General features: G+C 38.0%; 2 protein-coding genes across 2 annotated transcripts in view; one reads left to right on the top strand and one right to left on the bottom strand.

Annotated features, from left to right (window-relative positions):
* The window catches only part of LOC106946383 (rho GTPase-activating protein 8-like), a 121,802-nt gene that overhangs the window by 87,406 nt on the left and 6,840 nt on the right, over positions 1–27,556 (bottom strand). Inside the window, exons 2-3 of the mRNA XM_015030660.1 lie at positions 25,886–25,946; positions 22,740–22,856 (exon numbers count right to left, since the gene is read on the bottom strand). Of these exons, the coding sequence (XP_014886146.1) occupies positions 22,740–22,856; positions 25,886–25,912 (144 nt within the window). The 5' untranslated portion in view covers positions 25,913–25,946. The remainder of the gene's footprint in view (positions 1–22,739; positions 22,857–25,885; positions 25,947–27,556) is intronic.
* kcna1b (potassium voltage-gated channel, shaker-related subfamily, member 1b) lies at positions 77–14,058 on the top strand. Its single transcript, XM_015030663.1, has 2 exons — positions 77–2,472; positions 2,779–14,058. Exon 2 carries the CDS (start codon positions 2,963–2,965, stop codon positions 4,451–4,453), a length of 1,491 nt encoding a protein of 496 aa, XP_014886149.1. The 5' UTR covers positions 77–2,472; positions 2,779–2,962; the 3' UTR covers positions 4,454–14,058.

The following is a 27,556-nucleotide window of genomic DNA, read 5'->3' on the forward strand; positions in this document are numbered from 1 at the left end:
AATGGAGGCAGCCTAGTCAAAGTCAGGACATAATTCTGATTTAAGTTTTTAAATAGATCATTTGATACTGAAAACCCTCCAAGATGGTTGAATTCAACAATTCTGCAAATGAATAGTGGACAAAAGATTTATTTATCCAAACTATAAATTTGAAAATTAGTCGTAGATACTTCTACTTTTGTCCCACCGGAACGCTGTGAATTTAGTTTTCAGGAATGTTGTGGGAGCAGCCGCGTGGCAGAAGCTCGGCCAGCTGTCGGACACTCAGAGTGACGAATGCTGGAAGTCCAAATATAGAGCGGTCACCTTTCATGCCCGGTCAAGGACGTGCTGAACATTCCCCTCGATCAGTCCGGCAGTTGATTCGACAGATATTTCGCTACACTCAGTGTAAACGTTTTTTAATTTTCACTTCCACAGAAAGCTGACAAACATTTTATTCAAGGAAACATCCGCGCTTTGCTCAAATAACACAAAAATTGTATGGGAGACGAGTTCGTAACCAAACTTTATACACTATCAGCAAAGGAACAGTAAAACACGGTGGTGGCAGCATTATACTGGATAGTGTGGATGGAAGAAGGGTTTGGGGTTTTTTAGCGCCACAGTGACTCTGAGCATCACATCAACAAAAAATATGCATAGTCTCAGCTGTGCAGGGATTTCTGTGCCACTACATCTTTTCTCATGCTAATTTTAAACTGTTAAATGCAAGAGGTTTAATTTATTGCGATTCGACTGAATTATTAATCCATGTTAAAACTCCAACATGCAGAGAAGGACTTAAAGTTCGTCTCCTGGTTTGCAGAAACGAGATAAGGCTGCGGCTTCCCAGAATAAGCCTCAACAGGTTTAACTTCAGCTCAGAGTATTTCCAGACTGCAGGTTTGTCATTCAAAGCTTATAACAGAAAATACAAACCAGTTTCTGGATATCTGAAAGTGTACCAAGGCAGAAACTTCATTTAAAAATTATTTCTACATGTTTACAAAATTATATACCCTTAAAAGATGTTTTAAAATCTTATCGCTTTACAAAAAAATGTTACCTTTCTAAAATTAAATTACTATATATTAATATTTTTTGAATTGACATAAATATTCATATTAAATATTACCTATATTTTGGGCATTTTCACTCTTTAAAAGTGTAAAAAATTATAAAAATAATTTCAGTTATTATTAAGCCCACAAACGGGCAAAAATTGCTTTGATGCATTATCTGACATTCTCATATAAAGTATTTGTCATTTTTGATTATTTAATTTACAGTTTAAATGAACATGCAACATGTTGATATTAACTAAAGTTTTGAATTTAAAAAAAGTAGTTAGCATCAACTGACTGTTCATATAGTCACATGCAATGTATTTCAAAAATACAGAAGACAATGTATATAAAAAAATATTGTCATGTATAAAATCTCTGTCACTGCATTTATCTTTTTAGTTTTCACGCAGTTTTTCTAAATTTTTTGAAATTTTTTTTTATTCTATATATTCTAATATATAAATGACTGAGAAATGGGCTGGGCCTCCTGCATCACAGCCTCCTATCAGTGCCTCTGTTTGGAACCACAGCAGCAGATTTTATACCTGACTCCATTATTTAACTCTAAAAACACAGAACCAGGGTCTCATTAACATTTTTCCATATAAATGTTGTTTTTGTGCTGGTTCTGACAGACTCGTGGGTCAGCTCTGATTGGGATGATTTTCCATGTCAGATCTGGACTGTTTGACACCTGCAGGAGAATCACGTTGAGCACAAAGCGTCCCTCGGTGTTTTCCTCACCGGGAAGTCTGTCCCTTCGGCTCCCGGCAGGAGAACTTTCCCCGGCGGGAGTCGTGCGGCTGTTTCTGCTGACACGCAGCCGCTACTGTAGCTCTCTCTCTGTGCTGTACAGTGTGTCTGCATTGCGTCGAATCCTCCCACCCCTCCTCTCCCTGTTTTCTCTCCCTCCCTCCTTTCCTGCTTCACTCACTTCTCTTTCCTCTCATGAAATCCTGCAATATGCTTCCAAATTAACGGACACGTATCGGGTCTCCGCAGCGGGATCCTCTGCTTCATTTTCCCTCCTCTTCCTCACCAGATTTTTTTTAAGCGGTTTTCTCTTGATGCAGCAAAGTCCGGTCCTCCCCGTCAGAATGTGAGCTCCGTCCAGCTCATTATTCCTCCTCTCCCTCCTCCTCCTCCTTGTTTTCCAGTATGATTTTAAGAAATAGTCAGTCGGGATTTTTGCTGTTGCGTTCAGAGCCGTCAAAAACCTCCTCCTCTTCCTCTTCCTCCTCCTGCGGGCTGCACTGACTGGCGCTGAAAACCAACACCAAGAGGATACGGATGTTGACCAAGACAACATAGTCTATTAATATTTCAGAGACACTGTAAAGAGATATCTGCTGGTATTAAAGCCAGAGTTGAGGTGGGTGGCTGGAGAGGACGATCAGTTCCATCTGCTGCGCTCCAAACTCAGGTACGTCTCATCTCTGATGTCCATCACTCAGAGGAGATCTTATTGCTCTGTTTGTTGTGTGGATGCGTAAACGCTTGTTTGAGTGGGAAGCTGTTGGATGAGTGAGAACTGTGGGTGCAGAGAGAGGCAGTGCAGCAGGGCTGCAAACTTGAATACTGATGTATGCGGTAAAACCCAGCAGATGCAGCACACGCTTTTAGAGGTGCTGCGTCCTTTCTGGACAGACGATCGCGTTGAGAAATGTCTCCAGACGAGTTTTATTGTCTTTTCTGAGGACAGTGGGTGTTATTTTCCACTCTGTTCCAGGTGTGAGACGAGGGACCGTTGAGGGAACGTTCAGTTCAGAGACGATGGCGATGATGAGGATGATGATGGTGATAGGGAGGGAGGCTCTGCGCATCTCCTGGCATCTGTAGGAGCCTCTCCACTTCAACCTGCCCCCACCACCTACGCGCCGCTTCCCCTTCCTGCCCATCATCCCCCAGGAAGGATGACTGTGGTGTCCACGGAAAACATGGACGACACCTCCACCCTGCCGGGCCACCCGCAGGATCCCTACCCGCTTGACGACGATCACAATGATCACGACTGCTGTGAGCGGGTGGTCATCAACATCTCTGGGCTGCGGTTTGAGACCCAACTGAAGACTCTCGCCCAGTTTCCTGACACGCTGCTCGGGAACCCCAAAAAGAGGATGCGTTACTTCGACCCCTTAAGAAACGAGTATTTCTTCGATCGGAATCGTCCCAGCTTCGACGCCATCTTGTATTACTACCAGTCTGGAGGTCGGCTGAGGAGGCCGGTCAATGTCCCGCTGGACATGTTCTCAGAGGAGATAAAGTTTTATGAACTTGGCGCAGAAGCTATGGAGAAATTTAGGGAGGACGAGGGATTTATCCGGGAAGAGGAGCGACCTTTGCCAGAGAAGGAGTTCCAGCGGCAGATTTGGCTCCTCTTTGAGCATCCGGAGAGTTCGGGGCCCGCCCGGGGGATTGCCATTGTCTCAGTGATGGTAATTCTTATTTCAATCGTCATATTTTGTTTGGAGACTTTACCGGAGCTAAAGGAGGATCCCAATGACCGCATTCACCAAGTAGGCAACACCACCATGTATTACAAGGCAAGCGTCCTCACAGATCCTTTCTTTGTGGTGGAGACACTCTGCATCATCTGGTTTTCATTTGAACTGATCGTTCGTTTCTTTGCTTGCCCCAGCAAAGCAGCATTCTTCAAAAACATGATGAACACTATTGATATTGTGGCTATAATCCCATACTTCATCACTCTTGGCACAGAGCTAGCTGACGACCAAGGCAACAGGGAGGGGAGGGGAGGTGGGGAGCAGGCCACATCTTTAGCCATTCTCAGGGTGATCCGTCTGGTGAGGGTATTCCGGATCTTTAAACTGTCCCGACACTCCAAAGGGCTCCAGATTCTGGGGCAAACTCTCAAGGCAAGCATGAGGGAGCTGGGGTTGCTCATTTTCTTCCTCTTCATTGGTGTGATTTTATTTTCCAGTGCCGTTTACTTTGCTGAAGCTGAGGAAAAGGAGTCGTTTTTCACCAGCATCCCAGATGCCTTCTGGTGGGCTGTGGTGTCCATGACGACCGTCGGCTATGGGGACATGTACCCCGTGACCATCGGAGGTAAAATTGTTGGATCTCTTTGCGCCATCGCCGGTGTGTTGACCATCGCACTGCCAGTACCTGTCATCGTGTCCAATTTCAACTACTTCTACCACCGGGAGACGGAAGGTGAGGAGCAAGCACAGCTACTCAACATCAGCAACCAAAACTTGGCATCAGAAACCAACTCAAGCCGCCGCACTTCTTCTGTGGTCAGCAAGTCAGAGTACATGGAGATAGATGAAGACTTGAACAACAGCATTGATAACTTTAGGGAAGCAAACCTTAGGACTGCCAACTGCACCGCCCCCAGCCAGAACTGTGTGAACAGGGGGAAGCTGCTCACCGATGTGTGAGGCAGCGCCTGCACACTGCTGTAAATATTGTAGAAATATCTGGATGCTTTAAACGCTGTAGGTGCATTTTATTCTCTTTTTTAAACATTATTCTTTCAAACGTATAAACAGACTAAAACACACATAGTGAGGCAATCTTGAGCAGATCTTGGCAAAAATTTATGTTCAATATTCGTATCCATTCCAAAATATTTAGCAGGTTTCACTGCCAGTTTTACATATCAAATTCAATTCTTTTGGACCAGAGACAGGATGCAGGTATGTCTTTCATCCCGGACAAGCCCCCAACAATCTACATGGCTTCTAGAGTAAAAAAATAAAAAAATATGAAAAACCCAGCATTTTCTACATTTAACAATCTATAGGGGTTGCTCCATCAATTTAAGATGCTTAATCTGTTCGGTTCAAGGGCAAACTTTAGATACAACAGACTTTTGTTAGGTATACCGGACAATATTCGATTAATTATACTACTTGAGATAAATACCAATATAATGTCCTCTAGTTGAACTTTAAAGTGTGTGGTGTAACATAAAATAAAATAGGTTACCCTGCTCATGTTAGCTCAATTATTTTGGACCAGAGGTATGTTTCAGGTCAATTTTTGTCCCCTACAAACAAACATGAACAATGTCATGACCTGACTCTTGAACTACTGTTTATTGGACCTCTAGCTTCAGGATATGTGTCAGGTACTCAAAGTCTTATTTTGAATTTCACTCCCTCAGTCTATTTTGTCCAGAGACAAGAACTAGGTTTAAATGGGTTCTGAATTTGAATCCTGGACAAGACTTCAAATAATATTCATCTTAAATTATTTTATTTAAACCACCAAATGTACTTTATACAACAAAGGAGGTTACACTGCCAATTATTGACAGCTAGCTTTAATTCTTTTTGTCTGCAGGAATGTTTGGGGTGCTAGAAATCCTAATTTTGTATCCCAGACAAGCTGCCAAAGATTTTACAACCCAGCTCCAGGAGTTTGACATTTGGTGAATTTCCTAAATGTTTCCCATTCATGGTCAGAGACCTACAGAGTTAAATTATAGGGGTCATAGTTGTGGATGAAATGGGTCCTGGTTTTATTAACTAAAAAAACATGTTACCTATTCCTTAATATTTGATCTTTAATATATCAAATGTATTCACACTGCCAGTCTCAGACATCCAACTACCAAGTTTTGGTGCAGAAGCATGTTGAAAGTACAAAAAGTTCTGGTTTTGTGTTGTGGAAATGACCCCAATAATGTTAAAATCCCATCTGAAAAGCTTAGAAACTGTTTTAGAAAAATATAAAAATATATCTTGAGTTTAAGAAATGCAAAATAAAAAAATTATGAACAAAAGCTAATGATCCTGCCACCACTTTACAAGAATTACTTATAATCCACACCCTGACAGCCTTTCTGCCATGGTTTAAAACATGTATCTTATGGTAAAAATGAAACATTACAAATAGATGCATGTTTTTAAAAACCAAGTTGATCTCTGGGAAATGTAGTATTCTTATTACATGCTCATTAACTAGGAAAGGGGTATTTCAATCTGTGTCGACTCAGTGTTCACTAATCAATTGCTTTTTATTCCTAAACGTTCAATACTAAATTGATGGAGTGCCTCATTAATAACATGCAAAGATCTGCTATAATTGGAGTATTACTTTAAACCTATTTACTACAACATTTCACTGCCATCTCCTTTTGTTTTAGTATGCATTAATTTATAACATTTTAAATGCTCCAGCTCTTAACAGCTGAGTAACACAAATCAAACATTTGTGAAAAAAATCTGGTTTATTCAGATTATTAAAGCACTTTATATTGACTTAAAACACGTTAAAACATTTAGGAAATTCATATTAACTATTAATAATAAGTGTTTTAAACTGAATACATAAAACAAGAAAGATGAGGACTTAATTAGAGGACAAAAAATAAAACTGGACGAAACATTATTGGTGAAAAGGGACAGCTGCCTGGTTTGGTGCAACAGACTCAACTTTGTGGATGAAAGCCCATCTGACATTCACAAGAACAACTTTCTCCACGACGGTTGGATTACAGTTACAGACGTTTGTGCTTTCTGCAGCACATTCAGGAAAAATTGAGAAAAAACATTACATGGCGAATTTTTCAGGCACTTTAAGAGAAGCAAACAGGAAGTTTGTGGAGCCTTTGTGGAGGGACGATCTGCAACGATGCTGCTGCAGGTCAGCTGAAGGTTCCCTGTTTGATGCCATGCAACACTCCTTTATATAAACGCATGTGGAGACTCTTCTCTTTTATATCAGCATGCACACAACGTTACCTCATTTTTTTTTTTCTTTTTGTTGTTGTCTTCTTCAGCCCTCATCCTCTTCTCCTGGATTATGTTTTGTTTTCACCAGAAGTGCTCTGGCTGTTTATCGTCAAAGTCGTTTCAGAGCATTTCCGTCTTGAATGTTTAAGGAGAACAGCAACATTTCTTTCTTCGGAGATCACGGCATGTCAAAATACTTCAGCATTATGGCCTAAACAGCTATGATATAGCTACGTATACTCAATGCATGACGTCAGTATTAAATTGCTTGCAGTTTTCGGATTGAGCGCGGGAAAACGGAGGGGAGACGACGATTCCCGCTAAGTTAACTGTGGAAAAATGCATGACGGAGGAAACCGTTAGAAGGAACTAATGTGCTTAAAACAGAAGAAATCTTAAAAAACAATTACTTTGAAGTTTTTTCCTCCTTTTTGTATTTTTTTAAAGCTTTGACGACTGAGTGCATGGAAACGTTTAATTTGTGAGCCCATTTTTCTGTTTGAAGAAGAAAAAGAGTATAATATTGAACAAAGCTCGTAGAGTATATATCTAAAAATCAGTTTCCAGTGCCTTGAAGCCCGTCTCGTATAGAATTGACTAAAGTGCCTCCTGTTATAAGAGCTTACGTCGTGCAGCTTAACCTCTCCTGCTATAAAGATGCACTGATCCCACATATCTGCCACTGAAGGGACAGTTTACTCCATATTATCGGGCCAAATAAAACCCCTTTCCTATCCTAGTCGATGACACAAAGCTGCAGCATTTAGCTGGCAATGTTAGCAACAAAAAAACAGCCTCATTTGGTCAAATCCAGGTGAAACACGTTTATGTGAACTGTATAAACAGAAACATTTAGGCTAAACTACCTGTTTCAGATCAAGGATTACCAACATTAGAGTTTCTCTTAGGTTTATTTTATTTAAATTAAGATGTTTACATACACTAAGATGTCTTTAAAGTATTTGGAAAAGCCCAGATGATGATGTCAGAACTTTGTAAGATTTTAGCATGTGGACATATTTTAAGGTCACTCTTCAAACATGTTGGTTTTTTGCATGTCATCATAGAAAGATGACAAACAACCAGCCAAAAAGTCAACAAGTAAATAGTGAATTTGAAAGTTCTTCATTGGTTTGTTCAAACAACTGCCACTATGAGGACGTCCAGGTGTCTTGTAGTTCTGGAAGGAGACGGGTTCTGCATCATTATAAACAGTGACGCAAGTTCTTTACTAAGTGACTGAAAAGTCACTTAGTAAGGAGGAAGTCATTGCAGTTTGCAAATGCAATTTTTTAGAGACGTCCCTGGATTTGATGGAACTAAAATTTCAGTCCATCGTCCAAAGTGGAGGAAGAAGAAAGAAGGAAAAAGCCTACAAGCCCAAAAATACCACCCAACTACTAACTATGGTAGTGGATCCATTGTGTTATGCAGGTATTTTGCTTCAAGAAGGACTGGTGCACCTTGCAAGATACATGGCATTACTTTATCTGGTCTTCCAAAATGGACAATGACATGCCAACCCTGTTTAGTTGGCTGTAATCGAACTCTACTTCGTTTGTCTAGAAAGTCCAGTTTGTTGAATTCTGATGCGGACCAAAACAGCGACCTCTGGAGTGTTGTGAATGCTCCAAGAGACGGAAGCAAACTATAATGCAGGACTTTCTGGGTAAATACAACCAAAACAATTGCGTGTGTGTAGAGTTAGCGGGAGAAATGACTTGTTGTCTTTTACCAAAGACAAAACAGAAACCTTACAATCACTAAAATCTGATGCCACTCCATTTTTGTTTACATTTCATGAAGGAAGCTGAGGTTTTTGTACCGCTTGCTTCAATAGTTTTTTTTTAAAGGGTTTGGACTGTTTGGCACCATGCAGTGTGAAAGTGAACCGTAGCAACTGAAAATGCAACAGATGTTGCCATTTTGGTCCCAAATCGAACCAAAACTACCAGACTATCAGGTGTGAAAATAAGATAAGCCTACCACCAGATTAGTACAACGTGGCTTCAGGTCAATAAAGTTAATGTTTTGGAGCTTCCAATATAAATCCATAATCTCAGTTGCATAGAAAATATGTGGGCAGATATGGAAAGGCGAGTCCAATCTGGTTACACCAGTACTGTCAGGAGGAATGGGCCAGAACTTCAGCAAACTACTGTGGGAAGATTGTGGAACGTTTGACCCAAGTCAGATAGCTTAAGAGATGATTTTACCAAATACTGAGAAATGCCTGATGTATATGTCTGAATTTAAAAAAAACTTGGTAATTCTAATTGAGCTAAAGCAGGACTAGTTTAGTCTGACTTAATCTCAGGTAGTAAAAAGATGTTTCTATACAGTGTATAGAAATATCTGGGTTTAACTCTTATTTCCACGCTGTTATTCCAGGACAGCATGTAAAAGTTTCCACACGATCAGTAAGAGTCCAGATTACTGAACACCAACAGGCATCGCTTGAATCTGCTGCTCGGGGGGTTTAGGGTGGGCTATGTAACAACAGATTTAATTAGCCAACTCATTAAGCGCCTGTTCCGACGTCTTTGTGTCGTCGTTGAGCCTGAATCAAAGTAATGCACAAATTTCCCCTCTGGATGAACTGTTGTAGACAATTTATCTGCTGATTTATTGGTTACTGAGGCAAGTGACCCATTTAGAGATAAGTCAGGAGAATCGGATCAAATTGGGGAGAAAATACCAGAATTATACTTCAGAACAAGTCGGTTATCTAAATGATATGGGGTGAACTTTTAAGCCTGGTTTTATTAGGAATCTACTCAATTATTTTCATATATATATAATGTGGTGAGGTTTAGTTTTTGCTTCTAAATTGAGCCAAATAATGAGAGCGCAAATATGGCCACTTTCAGCAGGACCAAAAATAGATTCTTTCCAGACTAAAACCAGAGAGAAATGAAAGCGAGCCTGTTTTATTTTGGCTATCCGTCCCTCATCAGGCCCCTTCGCTTTCTCGCTCTGATGTTTTCAGTGAAGAGGATGGAGCAGGGAGACGATTCTGCTTCGTGTGCCTTGGAGCTGTGGGACGTTTCAGTTCAGGGAGGGCTGATGGATCTGCAGAGGCACTCAGTGTTTCCTCTGCAGAGCAGCATTAGTCATTCTGCTTGTCAGTAAAATGGCGCTGCTGCTGCTGCTGCTGCTGTTTCAGGACGGGGGAACAGAGCCGGGGGAGCGGCGGGTTTTTCTGCAGGACAGAAACAATCAACTGATGCAGCAGCTCCAAATGAGATGTTATGTTCTGAAGACTCAGTTTTTAGACCCAAACTTACAAGGTGGAACCAGGAGATTTGCTAAAGCGCCACCTGGTGTTTAGACAAGCAAATGCTTCAGTAAATGTCATGAAACATGCATGAACTTTTGCACATTTTTCAATGTATTTTAATGGGATTTTGCATGTTTTCTTATTGTTTTTACAATAAAAAATTGGCACTTTTTAGAAACACGTTCCACTGAACTTGCAGGTGTCTGAACATCTACAGACTGGAATTTTATACAACTTTCTGTAAAATAACTCACGCTTAGTGTTAGTGAACATTGATTCTGAAGTTTTCCTACAGATTTTAAACTGGAATTAAATCTGGACTTTGACTAGGCCATTCTAACTCTTCAGTCTTTGCTCTGACAAAGATGGCTTGTGAGGAATTAACCATGTTTTCACATGGGGGTGGTGTGTTGGCCACAAGGCTTAGTTTCTGTCTCGTCTGACCTCAGCACCTTGAACTTCTTGGTTGCTTCTCTGATTAATGCTCTCCTTTAGATGGATGTTCATGACTTGGTAGGTCTGCAGTCGGTCCAGAGCTTTGGGAAATGTCCAAAGCTTGAGGTATTGGATTTCTCTGTAATTCTCCCATTTAAGAACTACCCACAAGTTCTCAGTTGTGTCCATCTCATAAGGTTTCCATCTTTGATGCCTTTATTGGGTAGCATAAATATCATTTTCTCTTTGAAAGATTCAGACTTCTTCCTCTATCACTGCCTGAAGAAAATGTCTTCTACAAACTGGGAGAAGGCTCTGGAGTTGATTTGGAGCCCATCTTCAATCAGAAAAGGTCCAATCAGTTGATCTTTAGTAATACCAGCTCATACCAGTAACTTACCTCCAACTTGCTGACTGGAGTTGAAGCTCTTTGCCCGTTTCTGAAAAGCTTTTCAAAATGTCTTCAGATACTTCTTGGCCCAGTTTAGATGCTTCAGCTGATGCACCTGGTTCAGTGGTGGTTGGGTTTCAGTCTTCCTTACCTTGGCCATCTATACCAGCATTGAACATCTCGTACTTCAGCGAGGTTGCAGTTCTGGAAGAACCGGAAGATAATGGCTTCCTGGTAGCTTCTCGCTTGATTGTTCTCAAATCCTTAACAGTTAATCTGCGTCTTTTAATCTCAACATGTTTTTGGCGACATTGTTGACTATTTGCAACAAAACGTCTGATGGTTCTGTGATCACACAGCAATATCTTTGCAATTTCAAGAGCATCCTTGTGAGAGACTTTTGGTTTTCAGAGTTAAATATCTTTTTTTACCCATTTTCACGAAACAGAACACTACCTGTTACGATTCATCCAGCTTAGAGTTAGAAAACATGCCTAAAAATGTTAATATGATCAAAAAACTCCCTTGCCTCATAATAGTGCACATACTATCCTGTCTTTATTATACATGTTGATTTATATCGCATTAAATCCCAACAAAATACATTGAAGGTTTTGGTTATAACATGAATCTATTTGCACTGGAGTATTGCTGTAAGGTGAAAGAAACCGAAAACTTTATCTATTTTAAAAATGTTGCAAAAATGTTGTGAAATGGCAAAACTGGGCTATTTTTCACTTAATCATAGCACAAGAATCTATTGTTTAGTAGAAAAAACCATCAGCGGGGGAAACTATCACTCTTCAATCTTGTTTTTAGTCCATTTATTTAAAAATACGATTACTTAAGAAGGTAATTTACATAAAATGTGTAAGAATGACATCCCAGATTGATTTTTACATGAACAATTGGGAAGAAAGACCGTAATTTGTCTTGTATTTCCCGTTCTATTCCAGCATAAAGCTTCAAGGCTTCACCGACGTTTCTGAGTTGCATGATCGTCTGGAGATGCGGTGTTATCAGACGAACGTTTGATTCGGCATGATTGGGGTCGTATTGTGGCTTTGCATCAAGTCGGGTCGGATCATTTTCTTCTCAAAATGCAACCAGATGATACGGAGGCATATATGCCTCACAGACATCTGTACACCTATTGGCCTGTTAATAGATCCAATACCTCCGATTACTGCCCTCTGGTGGCCGTTGTAGACATTTCAACACTTTAGAAAGTCACTAAAATGAAATTTATTTTTATAAAAGAATTCAAAACCAAACTAATTTTTGACACTGGCATTTTTGGGGGGGTTGATTATGGTTAATAGATTACGGAAAACCATAATTAGGTTATTCAGAAAATTTGATTATTGCAAAAAATGATCAAAAAAGTTATTTTTCTGACAGAAATGAAATGCTATGGCTTCAGTTGTTCACCCGATAGTCATGAAAAGTCTCCACAGGGTGTGTCAGTGATGCTGCTTTGTCCAGGAATATTAATTTAAGGTTTAGTGGAAGGAAAAAATGTGGTGCATGAAAGCTCAAATCCGACCAAAGGTTGAGAGAATATGAGGGGTGAAATTTCTAGATTAAAAATCCTTTTAAAATTCAAATATTTTAATAAAAAGAAAACCCTTTAAATATATGTCATAAAGTTATCCAAGCCTAACGCTGCTGCAGCTATGTGTCATCGTCAAGTTTCTTAACCGGCGCTTTGAAATCCCTTTAATTAGTCTGGACAAAATAAATAAAAGTTATGAAGGTGCTAAGCGGTAAACATGCCGAAGGACTGAGAGAAAAATTTTAATATTTTACTTATTTTTTAAGGTTGAATCATATCAATATTAGTTTATTTAAGATTGATTAAAAGCATTGTTAAGACTATTCTGTGTTTTTTTTAATTGGTTTGTGTTTCTATTTGGAGGCCAAAGTTGGAGTTTTCTGCAGCAGACGCCACTAAAGGGACCAAATGGTGTTTTGTAGGAGTTTCATACACACATTTTTAATGTTTTTACCGTCTGATCTGCAGTGAACAGGACAGAACTGTGTCATTTCCAAAATAAAATCCAGTTTTTATCTCTCGAGTAAACATGATTCAATTACAAGCTTCCAACTGCCAGAACCGGATTGATTTCCAGTAGATAACAAGCCGTTAAATTAGTTTCTGACGGAAACTTCCTGCAGCTGCCGATGTTTTCCAACCTGGATTTATCGATAAGCATAATCTGATTTGTTGCTGCTCTGAGGCATCAGAATGGCCTGAAAAGTTGCTTGGTTTCAGCAATGAACTTAAATCAGCTCTGAAGTGTGTCTCTTCGTTACATATTCCATGCAATGTTCAATAAATCAGTCATTAAATGAAAAAAAAAATCAGGATTTGCTGCAAATTTAAGTTGCTTTACGTCATTAAACTAATGAAACTTCTTAAGCAAAAATACAGAAGATTTTCTGCTAATATTTATATTTCAAGCTTTAAAAGCAAAATTGAAAACAAAATAATGGATGAAAATGCAATTATAAAATTAATTTCAGGTCAAACAAGCAGAAATTAATCTCAGATGTTTTTTGTTTAAGAGTTTAGGCAGTTTGAGGATTCAGACTTTTTTTACTGAATCCTTCCAAAATGACGCATTTTTATCATTTCAGTTTAAATGTTTAGCCTCAGACGGATTTTTTTTTTTTCAACTCTGTGAAAAATCGTGTTTAACTATTTTTTATGTCTATTTATTTTGAATGTATTTGACATTCATTTATTTTATTCCAGTTTTTTACAGCTTGCTAACGCTGAGCTACTGATAAATAAGGTTTACGGTTCAGGTGATGATGGTGAGACGTTTGCAGAGTTTCAGGTGGATGTAGACATGATTTAAAAATCCCAACATGCATGGACGGCTGCAGCTGGTCAGACTTTCTGTTTCCTGTCAGAAGCCAAAGTGTCGTCCAGAACGAACGTCTCAGTACGGTCAGTTTTTGTTTAAAAAAAAAAAAAAACGGTGAAGAACTGTATTCGTTTTCTCCGAATCTGTCGGATGTTTCTGTTTGTTTTCTTTCTGATTGGCTGCTGTTTCCGTCTGCAGAGCTTCTCATTGGCCGCTGAGGCAGAGTCTGTAACCTATGCAAGGTTAGTCAGCAGTTTCTGTCCATTCTGATCTCATCATATAACAGCATCTTCAATAAACCCTGGAAAATAAACAGTAAATTCAACGTTTGCCTGATTTTTGGGTGGGATTTCACTTTAATTTGCACCAGGTCTTGTAGATCAATTCATCAGTCTGAGGACTTTCTTATTCCTTTCACCTTTGGAGAATCCAGGTGTGCTAACACAACCGCAAGGTGGAAAGACCTCAGCAATGACCTGAGGTCTTTCCACGAAAGGTCATTTTCCAATTAGTTTTTTATATTTTTTTATTTAAATATTTCATCCAACATTTTTTTAAGGGTCAGAAATTTTTTTTAACAATGCTCTAAATTTTTTGTTTAAATTAGACTAACAAGAGGAAGAGACAGTGGAAACAAATAGACCATTTATTTAAAACAATTTTACACGGTTCAGTTCTGTCAAATCTAAAAACAAAAATAGGTTTGTGCATAAAGTTCTACTAGTGTTAGGTTAGCTCAGCTGTCTGGCTTTTTCTTAAATAAAAAATATAAAAGAATGATTTATATTCTTTTTATATATGATTTATAAAGAACCAATTTCTTTCGTTACCTCTAAATTTAATGCCACACAAAGAGAATCAGAGTTAATACAATGAATGCCAGATCTGTAGAGTGATAAAACCAGACTAGCATCACAAATTAATCTAAAATCTCTCCAAAAACACAACAAATCATGACCATGATTTCCAGCGATGTCCATTTGTGCTATTTATTGTTTTTCTCTTTCCACCAAAACCTGGATGACAAAAGTCTTCAGTCTGATGCTTTGGTCTCAGCTTGATTACAGAGACTTCATAATTCATTTTGTTTGCTGTTTCTGTTGTTTTGTTTATTTATTTTGGAAATTTAATGTCTTCCAATCTTAAATGTTTATTAGTATTTAAAGTTTATTGATCTTTGAGAATGTACCATTATATTACTTGAAAATTGTCTTAAAACAACATCATCATTTATTGTAATGACTAAATTACATTTGTTATCGCTTGTGTTGATTATTTCATAAATTCTGCCGTCTACCAAAGAAATCTGCATATGACGTTCATCACAATATAGTGAGAAAACATATTCAGAAAAAGAATAATTTAAAAGTCACCAATATGCCAAGAAGAAAACCAAGATCTCAGTGTCTACAGAGGAAAATGTGTAGTTTGGTCCAAACTGGGTCAATAACAGGACAATTATCCCAAAACCAGCAACAAACTACGACACAATAGCTGAAAAGGACACGAATCAGTGGCCTACTCAAAGTCCTGACCTCAGTCAAGAGAGCTGTCCAGAAGCTAATTTGTGCAAACTGAGTAAAGAGTGAACCAAAACAACAACTACTGGGAGCTTTTTCAGCTGAAGGTCCATTACTAAAAACCACATTACAAACCACATGGTGAAATTACTTTTAACCAAAACAGCTTAAACAGTTAAAAACAATGACGCTAAACGTTTCCTCTATGACACCCAACTACGAGCTCCTGCTTTTTATGATGTGATTAGACGGGATCAACGTGGGCAAAGTCAAAGTGCAGAACAAACGGTGAGCAACAACAACAGCCACAGCAGCACATGTTGATGTGACGAGGCTAAAATAATCCGGCATGTGAAGCAGCTCAGAGAGTCCGAACATGTTGATCCTGCTGGACATTAACGTCACTTGGAAAAGCAGGGTTAAAAGGTCAGAGAAAACTGCAAACAGGAGTTATTATGCAAAACTCAGGGTTTTATGTTGGAAAGAAAAGAAATGGTATGAATAATAAGCAGAAAATATGAAGTTAAAGATGGAAGAAGGAGGTTGCTACAAAAAATCAAAAAAGAAAAAGGTGAAAAACAAGGAAATCATTAACACTACCTTCAAAAACAAAACAAGAAAGATAGAAATGAATAAAGAAACCTTAAAAATAATTGCAAAAAGAAAGGTAGCAAAAACATGATGGACAAACGAAGGATAAGGTCGAAGAAAATGGAAACAATTTTCCCAAGTTAAAATTAAAAAAATGTCATGAGAATCTCAGAATGCTTAGAAAACATGAAGTAGATGAAAAAACTGAGAAAAAGATGATAAAGAGGAAAAAACGATGGGTAAAAGGGAAGCAGTCTGGAAAAATTAAAGAAATTAAAAAAAAAAGAGAAAATAAGATCATCAAAAATACACAAAATAATGAAAGGAAGCTAACAGCTAATACAAAAGTCCCATCACACAGAAGCCTTTCTTTTTGTTGCTATTGTAATCTGAACGTCTCTGATTTGAGCCAAATTAGCATGCACGTGCTAATGTTAGCATAGTTACACTAGCCTCTAAAAACAGTAATCATGATTTTCATGATTTTCCTGAGCAAAGCTTTGTTCATGTTTAAGTGCCTGAGAAGCTCTGGGAAGAAAAAATGACGCCACATCCTACTAAACGGTGTGTCGAGGTAAGTCAGGAAAACAAAAGGATTTGCTAACTGCATTCTTGCTAATTATTATGTTGATAACATTTATCATTTGCAGTATTCTATTAAACTGAAAACTACAACAACATTTATACTCACCGTGTTGGGTTGTTTAAATAAGTAACTGACCATTGAGCATACTCCGAATCAGACTTTACAAAGGGTTTAACGCGTCTTAACTTGAACTACACTCAAATATTTGAAAATTATCTCTTTGGGACCAAAATGGTCCCACCTGCCAGACATTACAAGCCAACAATCCAACAATTTGTGCTCTGCAAATGTCTAAGCATACTTATTACATTCATACTTATTACATACATACTCTGACAAATTACATACGCTGTAATTTGTCTGAGTAAAAGTTGTATTTTTTCTAGGATAGGGCACCAAACCAGATCCAGCCCATGGGCCCTTATTTTTCTAAATCCACCCCTGCACCGTGTTTTTACAGATCAGATTATAATATTAAGGTTTAAGAGTCTGATACGTGAAAGGTCAAAGTTTTCTCCAAGGTTTATAAGCCTGGCAGGCCACCAGGCTTTACTTGCACCCCACCAGGCTAAGCATTGTTTGATTTTTTATGCAGCAGTAAAAGTGATAGAAAAGACGGGTTAAAGAGTCTCTTTGGTGAAATGGTTGGCAACATTGTATGGTTAATATGTGAACACAGAGGGAGATTGAAATCTGGTGTTTTCTTTTTTTATTATTATTCACAGGAAATCCGTAATCACTTCCTGTCTCTACTGGTCTCCATGCTAACAACTTCAGCTAATAAAGTTACAAGTCATGGGTAAAGAATCAGAAGATTTTGGACTTTTTATTTAGGATGGAACAGATGAAGTGATGGAAATAATTCATATTTTAAATGTATTTTTGCACTTCTTAAGACTTTATAGTTGGTATTTATGTATTTTTAATAATGTCTTCCAATAAAAGACATTAAGTTGAAAATGTCAACATTTCTCAACATAAAAACACAGGAGGTCGCTGGATGTCTGCCTTAGCGCCTCTACCATCAGGCTTAGCAGGTTTTCTGGGGGAAACGATGGAAAGGCCAGAAGGATTTTTTAAAATTAGTGTGTGCTTTCTTTATAAGAGACATTTAAGTCCAGCATCATCTTGTTTTAATGTTATTATACCATTTATTCCTGTCATTCAATGGGGATATTTTCCTGTCTGCCTTTTAGTGTTTGTGTTAATCCATCACATTCTGGGTTTGCACTACATGCATCATCTCAGCCTAAAAACACAGAAGTACACAACTCTAAAAATATCACCTTCAAGCAGACGGTTGTCATATCTGCAGAAAGAAAGAAAGAAAGTGTGGACAGTGCAGATTCCTTTTACCCTAATACCTGTGCTCTTTTTAAATATGTATATTTTCCCTGTTTTGCTCTGTGTGAATCACATTGCAGCCGGACAGTAAAGGAGAAGAGCTGCTCTGTGTTTGTGGAGAGGAGCGGCAGCCTGGAGCAGAGTGCATGTTGGGTTAGTGTGGGTGGATGCACAGGGAGATCCACAGGAGGACAGAGGAGGAGGTAGACAACCAAACATATGGAGGCTTTCTATTTGAGGAAAGAGGAGAGGTACAGTGTCAGAGGAGAGCAGGCTTGTTTACTGAAGATTTACTTTACAAGGTGGTGGCGAAAGCCAAACTAATATCTCAAGAGTTTCAAGTTTTATTAGTTCGCTAATCTACAGCAAGTAGGAGTATGAGACAAAAGTGTTTAGATCATTGTTAATTCTTTTTTTATTATTATTATTTCCCAAATTCCAATTTAATTTTTCCAAAATTCCACTTTTTAACCCAAAACGTGTTAAATTATGGAGTGTCATTTCAGTTACCATTAAGTTTCACAACTATAACAAAGTGAAGAATTTTATCAGGTATTTAAAGATCTAAAACAATGTTAGAACAAAATGTCCTAAAAATGTTTTAGAGTTTAAATCAATACCATATGTATATAAAAAACAGCTAAATCTCGTGTACGTCAGTCTTTTTGTGTTTGACTGTCACATTTTAGAACTGCTTTACCAAAAATTAGTTTGTTTTTTTTACTTTCTTTTCTAAAGAAATATATTTATTGATACCTTGAAATTCCAATTGAAATTCAAGCATTTTCAAGGATTTTAAGGACCCGTACAAACCCTGAAAAAAGACTAACATCAACCATGAGATTCATAACAACCTGAATGCAGAGCATGTAAGAACCTCATATCAGCTCTCAGGTGTCATGGTAGGGGCTGGTTGGGTTTGTTTTGCACCCGGAGAACCTGAGCAACCATGAATCGTGTATATATCAAAATATTCCAGTCATATTTTATGCCAAATAATAACAAGAACAAACAAAAATCTACAAGAGAAAAGCTAAAAAAGGAAAATAATCTGCTTGATCCACATCCGATCAGAATCATCTGAATTTCCACCACAAGCCTCAAGAAGGGTCATGTATCAAACTATATATGTACTCTATACAAAACATATTTCCTAAATGGGCCACAGAAAGCCTTTCAGCTCTGACTGGACGTGGACTCCAAGCTGTTGTCCTTTCTGCTTGTCTTCCTGCCACCTTTAGCTTCTGACATCCTCTCATGCAGCGTCTCGGGTGTCTAAATCAGCTGTCTGGTTTTGCACTTTGCACCTTGTAACCCAAGAGTTCGTGCCGATCCTTCTGTCTGTGTTGGCTGCAGCTCACGATCATCCATCATTTAAAGGGCTGCTTTAGAGAGCTTTGTTTGGTATCAATCATTTAGCCCTGCTGTCCACGCGCCAGCAGACTGACCGAGTGCTTCTCTGCAGGACTGGAAGATCTTTAAACAACTTTAAACTACGCAGTTCAGAGTAGAACAGGAAGTGACTGAGTCCCCACTTTTAATTAGGTGGTTCACACTAATTAATCTGGATTATTTTATGTGTGCTGTGATAAAATTGACTGAATGAAATAAATCTTCGACCAGTCAGGGCTGGTCGAAGATTTGGTCTTCGGGGCTGGTCATAATGTTATGCCAGATTGGTGTTATGTTTATACAGTTAAGACCAAATTTTTTAAAAACTATTTCCCCAAGAAGTCGGGCAGAAAATGAAACGGGCACCTTTCCAGCTGTTCTTTTGATTTCTGAGAAGCTAATTGGCTGCTTCAGACTGGAAGGGCTCTGAGTCATCACCCTAATCTTTAGCTTTCTCCATAGATTCCCCAATGAAAGACTGAGGGAGGGGGCAACAGAGGGACAGATGCTTCTGGGTTGGAGACACAGAAGGTTGGTTGGTTGGTTGGTTGGTTGGTTGGTTGGTTGGTTGGTTGGTTGGTTGGTTGGCTGGTTGGCTGGTTGGTTGGTTGGTTGGTTGGTTGGTTGGTTGGTTGGTTGGTTGGTTGGGTGACCAGTAGAGGTCAAAATGAACCCATTCAGGGAAAGTTAATCAGATCAAGAAATAGGGGAATTATTGTTGTAATTCGGTATATTCTGCTTCTCTTCTGAACACATTGTGATAATTTCCTCCTTTATTTCGTCTGAATCCCTTCTTTCTCTTCCTCCATCTGTCTCTGGATGAATCCTGCATCTCTCTCTCTGTCCATCTCCTCTAACAGCCACTTTCATTCTCCCCTCTCGAGGTTTCAAGCAGCTTTTTCAAAGTGAGCCAGTTCCACTCTCTCCTTTCTCTCTGCTGCTTCTGGATAAATACGCTGATTTTCTGGCCTTAAAATAGAAATCCGCATGACATATTTTTACATTACTGCTGGTGATGAGCATGATGGGCTGTCGATGGGTCGCCTTAACGAAATGTAGCCTCCCAAATCCCCTCTCTGCTGCTGCACTTAATCTACTGCGAGAAGAGGGAGGGGGGCTGTGAACCAAAAGACTGACAGAGGAGGTGACTCCGCTTGCGTAACGTCACGGAGGAGGATGGAGGATGGAGCGCCGCTCAGGACAAACACACACATTTTAGCACCTAATGTCCGTCTACAACCACGTTTGCTGGAAAATATGGATCAAAAACAACAATACCATCTCACAACTTCATCAGAAGCAGCTGAAAGGCAAGTGTGGAAATCACCAAAATTAGCAAATCCAATGCCTACAACTGGGCAATCAGTCAATTTTATTAATTTGGTTTATGAAGATTAAATTTTTGGAAAATCTGGAGGTTTTTCAACAATGCACTGCTTGGATTTCCACAGTTCAGAGCAGGAGATGCATCAATTGCAGTTTTCTGTTTGATGGCCTATTACCAATCCTGAAATGCCAATTCTGATTTTGGCCGATACCATTTTTTTTTTTGTCTGAAATGTTGCTAAATGTAGAAAGGAAGTCGCAGAGTTGGAAACAGTGGGTGACTGTTGTTAACTGTCAATATTCAGACATAACCAGGTGGAGATCCACTGATCACATGTATGACCAATCATCAATCTCCCAAAGTTAAGGAAATCAGCACAGATAAATCGGCTGGCCAATAAATTAAGGTCCCTTGGTGATGTCACCACGCCCAGAGCGACCATCTTGTTTTACACCTTCTATTTATTTGGGCATTGAATTCAGTTCAATTTTACAATAAATATAAGAGTTAGGTTAAGATTTTTTTATTACGAGAATAAAGTCGTACAATTTAATGAGAACTTGAACACAAAAAATGAAACGAGTAATGTTGAGCATCTTGTTAAGGTATACTTTACAAGTTTCACAGGTAAAGAAATATTTAATATTTTAAGACATCAACATCAAATTATTATTACTAGCAGGACCATGAAACTATAGAGTCCATTTTGTAAAAGACCATGAAATAGCCCATTGAACCGCACCGACCGGTAACATTCTGCCACTCTGCTCAAAGTCACCAAAAACAAAAAACTAAAGTAAGAACAAAGCAAACATGTCTAACATAAAACTTTAAAGACAAAAGATCTGTAAAGATTTTTATTCAGGAATCTTTCCCAAAACACTTGTGCATTTTTTATTTACTAAATCTAATGATTTGTAATTTATTCAATATAAGATTTTCACTAACGGACCTTTTTCTCAAACATGCATAATAAAATAAGGTCCAGACAGAGATTCACAAAGGAGAGACAAAAGCAAATGAGGTGGATAAGCAGTGCTCGCTAAGAGACAGGAACTTTTAAATTACTTTGAATAATTAACTAAACTTGTAGGATCAGTTAAAATGTATCTAGGATGGATTGTCGACAGTCTTCAGTCAGAAGTATCTTCAGATTGTTGCAACACGGACTGCTAAGTTCTACTCAGGTAAATGTCTTGTAAATGCACGTAATAATTATCAGTATTTTGTCAGTTTTTTTCAGAATCTATAAATAAAGGATGAGAAGTTTGAAACCGTGAAAACCTAAAGAGTTCAGGATGAAGATGTTTCGAGGGGGAGGAGGAGGACGGTCCGAACATGACCATCGATGGACAGGTGGCGTGTTGAGATGTGGCCAGAGCAGCAGACATGCGAAAATCACATGCAGGAACAAGTGATAAGCTGCTGCTGGCAGACATGCTAATTATAGACAGATTAAGGCGCCAACAAACAGCTCTCCATTACACTTTAATGAGGCTGGTTTTGTTCTCCATATTTCAGTTTTACTCTCACATTAACTGTAAGAGTCATCGCTCTGATGTACTGATCCCTGCTTTATTTTTACTTCATGAACTGAAGATTCATTTGGTGATTTATACAAAAAGGAGACCTAGTAAACTGGCATTCTACAAGGACGTCTAAAAGTGCTCACACAGTTTTGTCGGGATAAATGTTGCTGGACGATGAATTGTCATTTTCAAGTAAAATAATGCAAGAACACATTCTTCAACTTTAAACTCTAATGAACATGTAACACTGGAAGCGCAAGATATTAATTTATCATGCGATTAATTAATTTATTGATTATTGTGATCGACTTAGTGCTTCCCATTTTGGAACCGCTTGTAACAAAGATGGTAATTTGAGACAAATTTAGGCAGAATTCAAAAAGACGCTGTTGCTTTTTCCCCAGAATATCCTACTGTGTCTGAACAGGCCTGCAGGGATTATTTAAGTCTCACTGTTGCTTTCTATAGTTTCACTGAACAACAGCATGTAAAATCAAAATCCCAAGGACAGCCTGTAAGTCCACATAAACCAAACAAGTTTAAATGTGTGTTTGTTGGCCCAAAAAAAGCTGCAGTCATTTGGCTCAGAAACTCAAAAAAAACAGTTAAAGCTAATTATAGCATATAAAACGCTAATTGAGATTAGATCAACCAGCTCCTGATTGACATTAGCAGTTGTTGTCTACTGACAGAGAACAGAAAAATAGATTTTCTTACCAGATTAACTTTATGCCCACAAACAACAGGTGTCGCTTTGGCTGTTATCTTCCTGTTTGAGCGATGAGTTGTAGCTGCATGAACTGTGTAGTGTTCTCCTTTTCCCGCTTTGGGTTCCTTAAATCCAAAGAACAGATCAGATTATCTTATAATTCAAAAGCCAAAAGCTGTTTTCTTCAACACACAATAGAATTTCCTGGAAAGATGTAGAAGAAGTGATAACTTTATTATTTTATGTCACCTATTAGCATAAACAAATTACTTCCAATTATAAAAAGTTTTTTTTAATTAAGAATAGTTTGGATAAATTTTTCTTCACTCTTCTCTGCAGCCGTTGGTTGGAGCTGAGTAAAAAGGACATTTGTTTTTTTAATTTAACCATTTCAATAATTATTGCAAAATGGGTTCAAAGTAAAAGTTTAGTTTCAAAGAAATTATCAGTTTCAATACAGAATTGAAGAATCAAAGAAATAAGCAGTAACACATAAATGTATTTTCAGATATATTCCTAAACTACACTCCATAACAAGTACGGGACTTTATGGATTAATATTGACACTTTCTCATTTGTTGTCATGCAGTCAAAGCCACACAGTTACCTAAAAAGAAATAAATAGTTCCTATCATCACTTTTATTGTTATCACAATAGAACCACAAAATATCGTACTAAAATTTTAAGTCTATGTCGTCCACCCCTAACTTAAGTGAAGATATAAAAATCAGATCTGGTTTAAATTGCATAAGTCTTTGTTAGAGCACATCATGACGTTTTAATGATCAGAGAAATGACTCCGCCCCGCTGGAAAGGTTTCCCCTCCCTGTTTCCGCTCTGCTTTGGCCTCCATCGGCTACCTGAGGCTCTTTAGCGGCTGATATTTCAATAACAGCGCTCCGTCTCCCTTTACAGACTCTTATACAGCCGACTATCTGCTCAGGAAAGTGAGGATGTTAAAAATGCATGAGATCATGCGATACATAAGGAGACCAAAGCAGTCTGGGAGGAGCTCCTGACTTCAAATTAAATACTTAGAGCTTCTTTTGTGTCCAAATGTCTTAATTTTTAAAACTGATGAGTTTATGTTTGGTCAGTAAGAAGCTAATAAAGAGGAGGCAGCACAAAGAGGAGAAATAAAGCTTCCTGCTTCTTTGGGAGCCACCTGGGCTTCCTGCTGGGAGTCCATATGGCTGCAGACTCAGGAAGACCTGAAACCCAATCGGGTTGACCGCTTGTTGCTTTGCTGTCTGGTGTTTTGTGTTGGAGGAACCCGTCTGGCTCAGTTCATCCTCTCTTCGCCTGAATGCGTCGACGTAAGAGTTGGAACGCTCCAGTGGAAAATGAAACTCAAGGAGGCAGGTGAGCCATTTCTGGATGAAGCGGCACGTGTTTCTGCAGCTTGGAGGTCAGGAGTTTCACACCAAATTTAAAAAAAACTGAAACTTTCATTTTGACTTTAAATATACTTAAAATTTCCCAAATGTTAACCCATACTGATAAAAAAACTGAGCTTGGAATAACAAAAATTTAAAAAGATAATTGCATAAAACTTTAAAAATGATTAAACACATTAGTCCTGCTTATATTATTATGGCCAGCAGGGGGCAGTTTATACAAACTGTACACAAGAAAATGTACTTTTGTTTATATTGTGCAATGGGAGAATAAGAAAAATAGCCAACTTAGTTTTTACTACGTTTAATAAAGTTCAGTGTAATTTCAGTTCAGTCCAATCAGGTGTAGCAAAACAAAAAGTGAAGAACTCACTTAATTAAATTAAGTTTATCTTCTAAATTCCAGTTTTTATTTCATTTAGAGACCATTGGAATTACTTTTTGTGTCCTGAACTATAATTCAGGAATGACACAAGCCCCAGCAGAGGAGAGAGGCTGTTTATTTTTAATTAGGCCAAAAACATTACAGACAACTGAAAATCTTCCTACAGTGGATAAGTATTTATTGTAATTTATTGGACTTAAGTTACATAAAACAAGTGTTTTCAAATAAACGTGTTGTTACAGCAGAGAACAGAATGAATAAATAAATTTTTTTAATTATTTTTATTTATGAAACAGTAGATAAAAGCTTCCGGGACAGTACAGGATAGTTTAAACACTATGGGATGAAAACTAATGATTGTTCAAAATTATATGTCGAAATTACATTTTAATCAATAGCAGCGCTAATAAAATAATCAATACGCTGAGATTGAATAGTGTACACTAATGGTGAGTGGAATGCTCAATTTAATCCTAATTAAATTAGCGTCTGATTAATAGCAAAAACACCAGCAATATTTTTGTGTACAGTTCAATTCTGGCTCATTGTTTTTATAAATGTTATCCTTATCACTACATTTCTTTACAGTAAAGCTTCTGCTTATGTATTAAAGCACCAAAAATTGTTTATACACAAACAAAAAAAAAGTATTTAGAATTGTTTTGTGGTGTGAAATTCGAATTTTAAAATTAATAATAAATAAAGTTTCACAATAAATGTAGTAATTTTTTTCGAATTTGACTTTATTTAACACATAATCTCCGTTAGCATTAGCATGGCGTAGCACACAGAATATCGAGCATTATCTGGGCTATTTTCTTCATAAACCGTTTCATTTGACGCATTGTTCAACCAATGACTGAATAAAAGTTTTATCTTTCAAAAATATATCAATGTTTAAGTTTTTAAGGAGTTTTTACTGACCAGAATAGATGAAAACACTTAGCGCTTCCGTTAGCATTTCAGAAAGAAGCGAACTGTACTCCACCGGCGCGGTCGGCGCCCTCTAGTGACTGCATGTGGAATTACGGCAAAGGAATACACAAGTAAAACCGCTAAAGTGACCAAAATGAAACATACATGTACATTTTAAATATAGAAAATATATATTTCGGTGCCTGTTTCACAGTTTTACATGCTTTTGTTTTCTTATACATTGATCATTTTATTTCCTAAGTCACCCCTCTGATCAAAATACATTGAAGGGCAAATAGATCAGCATTTCTTGCCTCTAAAGAAATATTTTAACAACAGAAAACTAAATATGCAATCATATATTTAATTATTTAGTTTAGTCATCCCCCATATGTAGATATTTTTTTTTTCTTTTGGCTGTTATTTCCACACTAATTAGAGCTTAGACATCTTTACCTGCCTGCCAGCCTCACTTGGCTGCATGTCAGTCCTCCTTCCATCCCAAAAATTGCAAAATCTGATGATCAAAACTTGCAAACAATACATAAAAATAAAGGATGTTTTTACAGTTATGAAATAGATACACAGAATAAATGAATGCAGTGAAAAAACAATTTCCCGTTTTAGCTAAAAATAAAACAAACTGGACCAAAACCTATTTCTGTCAAATCTGAGACCATAAAGACCCGCTGATAACGTGATGAGATGCAGGAGCGTCACCCTGGATGATGCTCACAGTGATTCAACACTCTGCTAATACAAGTTATTTCTGTCAAACTGGCATGAAGAAAAGGTGAAGTCACTGTGAGAGGAATTCAGGAGCAGACTGGTGCTGTTGATGCCTCAAGCTGCAGCGGTGACTCTGTGGTAAAGACCACGTTATGAAGTCGTGTATTTAAAGTTTGCTCAGATGGATGAACGTGCATCTCATCCTCTGGGCCTGTGCATCATTTACATAAGCCTGCCCTTTGTTTTTTGTTTTTTTTTCCCCCCTGTGTTTGTTTTTTTGGTGCTTTCGTCACACTGAGGCTCACTGCCCCGCGGCGAGGCCGACCACAGGACGGGACGGCGTGTCTTTAATGCACACTGACAGTGGATACTGGCTCTCTGCTTGTGTGAGTGCACATACTGTAAGGACTCGGCTGCCTTTTAAGGCCAGAGACCCAACCCTAAAAATAGGAGCTGTGAATAATACGTCAAAACAATCGTCTTCAGGACAAAGGGACATTTTGTAGACGTGTCTTTGGAGGACAAAAGAGCTGATTTGGCTTATGTCAGATCAGAGATGGTCAAAGAGAACGTAGATGCTCAGAGGTCATCAGGAAGAGAAACAAAACTACAGTTAGAAAAATGAAACATCTTCCCATGGATCATTCCACAAAATTTGGCCTAGCATTAGTTTGAGGCCTGACCTTTAACTCCTAAGAATTAAAAATACCCCTGACAGTTGAAATAACCAATACAACAAAAGAGAAACATGGATTAGTTTCTCAAGATCTTTTTGGGGATTTTTGTATTGGTTTAGTCCTGGAAATATTCTTCAGGTGATAGAAGGTCGACTTTGCAACCGTCTTTATGTTTCTCTGAAGGTTCAGATCTGAGTCCATCACTACATCCTGGTTTCAGCCTGTAATAATTGAACTCTAGGTCATTTCTCTTTGGGTTAAAAATAATCACTACTTTAGTTTTGTCTGTTCAGGTGAAAAAACTAATGGCACCTCCTCACATTGATTTGTTCTACTGAAATGGGTTTGAGATCATCTGGTGACACTGTAATGCAGACAGCATTTAGCTAAATTTAAAATTTAATTTGCAAAAATATTTCAATATTTTGCTTGCAAATTAAATATTCAGTTTGGAACTAAGACATTTATAAATGCATAAACAGCATGGTGAATATATGACTGAAACATTTGTTTCTTCTATTAAAGTCTAAATAAACCACATTTTGCTGTAAATTGTTTTACTGTATGTATATAATTTACTGTGTAATTATATACATATACATATATATATATACATACATATACATATATATATATATATATATATATATATATATAGTTATATGTCCAGACAGACAGACAGACAGACAGACAGACAGACAGACAGACAGACAGACAGACA

Source organism: Poecilia latipinna, unplaced genomic scaffold (genome assembly GCF_001443285.1).
Source record: "Poecilia latipinna isolate Pla-1442-1.1 unplaced genomic scaffold, P_latipinna-1.0 Scaffold188, whole genome shotgun sequence".
Taxonomy (NCBI): domain Eukaryota; kingdom Metazoa; phylum Chordata; class Actinopteri; order Cyprinodontiformes; family Poeciliidae; genus Poecilia; species Poecilia latipinna.

Bases quoted from the DNA above. Each gene is read 5' to 3' on its own strand.
- kcna1b (XM_015030663.1), top strand. From the start codon at position 2,963: ATGACTGTGGTGTCCACGGAAAACATGGACGACACCTCCACCCTGCCG.